Consider the following 4,940-nt stretch of genomic DNA (forward strand, 5'->3'; position numbering starts at 1 on the left):
CGCCATTTGTTCCTCTGTTGTGGGTCTGCGGCACCTTTCCATTTTTGAACACATGATAGTCTTGCTGCAGTTGTTACACACAAAAACAAAGTGCCAGGACTTTTTTTTTCCCTAATAGCCTGGCCGCTAGTCCCAAAAGAAAAAGCTCTGGATTCAACTGTAGCCTTTAAAATCTTTTGAATTAATATACAAATATATAAATATATAAAACACTAAAAAAATGTGTGTGTGTGTGTGTGTATGTATGTATGTATATATATATACGTATATTCCAATTTTTTTTAGTGTTTTTACATAGCCATCAAACACAATAAAACGTTCCTTCGTGGTGTTTACATTTCTGCCAAAGATTCAAAATATAGGTGGTCCTCAACTCACAACAGTTCAAAGTTACAACGGCACTGAAAAAAGTAACTTATGACCGTTTTTCACACTTACAATCTTTGCAGCGTCCCTCAGAGTCACGTGATCAAAACTCAGACACCTGGCCACTGACTCATATTTATGACGGTCGCAGCGTCCCCTGGGGTCATGTGATCCCCTTTTGCGACCTTCAGGCAAGCAAAGTCAATGGGGGAGCTGGATTCATTTAACAACTTTGTTAGTAACGTAACAATATCAAGGATTCACTTAACAACCTGTGGAAGGACATAAAGTGGGGCAAAACTCACTTAACAAATGTTTTATATAGCACCAGAAATGTTTGGCTCAATTGTTACGAGTCAAGGACTGCCTGTATCTTTATACATTCTAGACAATTTCTCTGGTGACAAATATCAACAATACATCATTTTATAAAAAAAATCTCTTTTAAGGTGAGGACATAATATATCTTTTAATCCTTTCAACCACATATTTTCCCATTGTTCCCTTGGTATATTGTGACCAAATTTTTAGTGCGTGTTATCACGCCTTCTTTCATTCCTTCATTCTTCCGTTTCAAGTGTGAATGAAAGTCTATACCTTTTAAAAATAACATATTCATCGTTCATACATAATTATGTTTCAAACTTACATACATGGTTCAAAACTCTTAAAATATTTTATCCATCTTAAGTTTTTCTAACAATTTGACATAAAAAAATAAACTACTGACAAGGATATGCTTCTATTGTTAAATCTTCTCTACATTTTATTTTACGATCTACTTGAGAAACCAACCCACAAGCTCGGAGAACGAAACTTCACTTGAGAAAATTAAAATACAGCAGGATAAATTAACCATTTATGTTTACTTATCATTCCTCGTCCATAAAATATTTCTCGAGCTGAAAGGCACAAAGGTGTTTGGGGGCAGAATCTTTATTTCTATTTATTCTATAGTCTAAGAATAGCCGACCTGACATAACGGTTTTAAAAATCTACGTTAGCTGTGTCACACCCCAGATAACAAAGATGACCACCCAAATCTCCGTTCACGAGCTTCTAAATCCAATAACCTATTTCTTAACATGGGGACAAAATTAAATCTGATTTGATATTTCGGTATAATTCAAACTGATATAACCAATATGAATAACCTTGCCATGTATTTAGTAGCTTTCTCTTCCTGCCATGTTAAAAAAAAATTACAATTTAGGAGGAATTTTTAGAAGCACCCAGCCAGCTTGGTTGGTTTCATGATACATCAAATACTGTTGGGACAAGGAAACATGCCACAATGGATTGTCCCAATGTTTAAAACAGGAAATCCAACGGTCGGTCTGATTTGGCCCTAAATTTTGCCAAAATACCCTGGAAGAGACCTCGTGCGTTGTTAATCAGGAGTGTCCATCATTCTGACTTTTTATTTTTATTTTTCAGCCTGCTGCCTTTAGAGATTGATTCAAGTGGAAAAAAGAAACCGTAAAAAATTCTAAAAAGAGGGGAACCGTGAAAGAGGTAAGCCTGATCTTTCCCCTCTTTTCCAAGGAGATAAAATTGCAGGTTTTATGCACTCGTTTATTATGCATCAGCTTAATGGGGCCACAGGTTGGCAAACCTTCAGAGCATTTTCCTAAGATAGATTATGCAGAAGCCCACCTGTCATTTAAACAGGTGAGGAGAACAATGTCAAGATCTCCCCCTGACAGGAGGAAAACGTAGAAATTCTCTCTTAAGGTAGTTTTCCGTGTCCTGATCCAGGTGACTGAAGGCCATGAAAATGCACAATATGAAACATAGACCCCCAGAGTCCTCCTCCTCCCTCTTCCTCTCCATAAACACCACTCCCCTCTAGCACTGATGATGTTACCTAGTTAGGCAATGAAACGGCTGCAAGAAAACTACCAAACTTGCAGAGCACCAAGGACCCCATAGCCCCCTCCTCTCCTTCTCTACACAGCTCCCCCTCCCCTCTAGCACTGTTACCTAGTTGGGTAATGAAATGTCTCCAAGAAAACCACCAAGCTCAGAGAGCACCAAGGACCACCCCACAGTCGTCTTCCTCCTCTTCTTCTTCTCCGCAAACTCCACTCCCTTCTAGCCTTGATAACGTTACCTAGTTGGGTTATGAAACGTCCGCAAAAAAACCCCACCAAGCTCAGAGAGCACCGGGGGACCCCACAGCCCAACCCTCGGCCGCAAATATTCTATCGAACCATGGTTAATTCGTAAGGTGGCATCATCAACCTCTTGGCTGACTTTGCTCAGCTGTCAAGATGCAATGCTTGTGTCGACGGTTGTATGTGTTGAAGGACAGCAGAGAACTTTCCCGGAACCAGACGAGGCGTCTAGTAGTGCAAGGCAAAGGGAACGGATGGCGCGCTGATGGCGTTACCTAGTTTGGTAACGAAACGTCTGCAGGAAAAATGCCAAGTTCAGGGAGCACCAAGGAATGGGCCAGGGAGGGAACTGCTCCTTCCAATTCCTGGGGCTGTTTCAGACGACCCCCGGCACTTCCGCTTCTTCTTCCTGGCACTTCCGCTTCTTCTTCCTGGCACTTCCGCTTCTTCTTCCTGGCACTTCTGCTTCTTCTTCCTGGGAGAGTGACGGGTGGGTGACTGTATAAAAGAGGGAAGGGCACCTCCGAACACCCCTGAAGCAGGTCAGACCCAGGGGCTGAGTTCAAACAGCACGCAACACTTCGTGAGCATTAACCTTGTTTACACTGGATTGCAGAGCAGGCTGCAAAGGGGTAGGCAACCTTGGCTCTTTCATGACTGGTGGACTTCAACTCCCAGAATTCCTGAGCTAGCATGGGGGAACTATGGCCCCCTCATGACCCGTGGACTTCAACTCCCAGAATTCCTGAGCTAGCATGGGGGAACTATGGCCCCCTCATGACCCGTGGACTTCAACTCCCAGAATTCCTGAGCCACCATGGGGGAATTATGGCTCCTTCATGGCTTGTGGACTTCAACTCCCAGAATTCCTGAGCCAGCCGTGCTGAGGGGAAAGGGAGAGGTTTCCAAGCTGAGCCATGCTGGCTCAGGAATTCTGGGAGTTGAAGTTCACCAGTCATGAGGGGGCCATAGTTCCCCCATGCTGGCTCAGGAATTCTGGGAGTTGAAGTCCACGAGTTATAAAAGAGCCAAGGTGGCCTACCCCTGGCCTACTCCCTTTGCCCACCTACCCTGTCCAGGCAGCTGGTACATTTCAACCCTTTGCTTCCCTCGCTGGCATTCCCGGGTCTCTAGGCAGTCCCAACTGCTGCATGTGACCTTTGGGCTTCTGGAAACGAGCCCTCAGCGCTTAATCTATCTACCTACCCACCTATCTATCCACCTGTTTATCTGCCTTCCATCCGTCCATCCACCTGCCCACCCACCCACCTACCTATCCATCATTATCTCTCTATCTTTCTCTTTCAATCCTTCCCTCCCACCTTCTCCTATCTCACTCTCCCTTCCTCCATCCATCCTCTTCTCTTTACATCCATCCATCCATCCTCCCACCTACCTATCCATCATTATCTGGCTATCTTTCTTTCAATCCTTCCATCCCTCACTCCCTCTTCTCTTTTCATCCATCCATCCATCCATCTATCCATCCATCCATCCATCCATCCATGGTATAGGGTTTCCTGCCTGAGCAGGGGGTTGGACTAGATGACCTCCAAGGTCCCTTCCACCACCACCACCACCACCACCACCACCACCACCACCACCATCATCATCATCATCATCATCACCATCATCATCATCATCATATCTCTTTCTCATCCATTACTCTCTGTCTCTCCATCTATCTATCTATCTATCTATCTATCTATCTATCTATCTATCTATCTATCTATCTATCTATCTATCTATCTATCTATCTATCTATCCTGTATCTCTTTTTCTCTCATCCATTTCTCTCTGTCTGTCTCTCTCTCTCACACACACACACAGAGAGAGAGAGAGAGAGTTTTTGGAACCGCCCAGGGCCCCAGGCTGAGGTCATGGGGCAAAGGCAATTTGGTAGATAGCACATACCCCTCCCATCTGCCCCCCCTCCCGCCCCCCTGCCTTCTTTTTGGGGGTAGGTGGGTGGGAACACCGTCCCTCGTCTTCTTCCTCACCTTGTTTGGGCGTTTTAGGACGGTTGGGCGTTTCATGACCGGGAAGAAATCCGTCATGGTCCGGCTGGCAGTTGCCTTCCTTGCCTTGGCCTTGCCCTTGCCCTTGCCCTTGGCAGCCTCACTGAGATTCAGGCGGGTGTCCCGCCACCTCTTCAGGCGACCTCGAACTCGGCTCTCCCTGCGGAAGAGGGGCTGGGGTGAAGATGGCAAAAGGGAGGGGGGGAAGGCAGGCATGGGGTGGGGTTCACCCCTACTTGGCTAGACCCATCTGCAAACAGGCAGCCCTGACTACACCTGGCGTGGATGGACACCGAGGGCACCTTAAGACCTGCATTGAGGGGATTTCAACCCTGGGGCACTCTGAGCGTCATGGTTTCCTTGCAGACGTTTCATGACCCAACTAGGTAACATCATCAGTGCTAGAAGGGAGCAGGGTTTATGAGGAGGAGGAGGAGGA

The 4,940-nt window shown here is 45.7% G+C and overlaps 1 protein-coding gene across 1 annotated transcript in view; it reads right to left on the reverse strand.

The window, feature by feature from the left end:
- Positions 1-1,238: 1,238 nt before the first annotated feature.
- LOC114923124 (flap endonuclease 1-like) overlaps positions 1,239-4,940 on the reverse strand; it is a gene marked incomplete at its 5' end in the record, with an annotated part of 20,365 nt that continues 16,663 nt past the window's right edge. Inside the window, 2 exons of the mRNA XM_029285642.1 lie at positions 1,239-1,268; positions 4,484-4,661. Of these exons, the coding sequence (XP_029141475.1) occupies positions 1,239-1,268; positions 4,484-4,661 (208 nt within the window). The remainder of the gene's footprint in view (positions 1,269-4,483; positions 4,662-4,940) is intronic.

The sequence above is a fragment of the Protobothrops mucrosquamatus genome, unplaced genomic scaffold (assembly GCF_001527695.2).
Source record: "Protobothrops mucrosquamatus isolate PMUCROS unplaced genomic scaffold, P.Mucros_1.0 scaffold1985, whole genome shotgun sequence".
NCBI lineage: Eukaryota > Metazoa > Chordata > Lepidosauria > Squamata > Viperidae > Protobothrops > Protobothrops mucrosquamatus.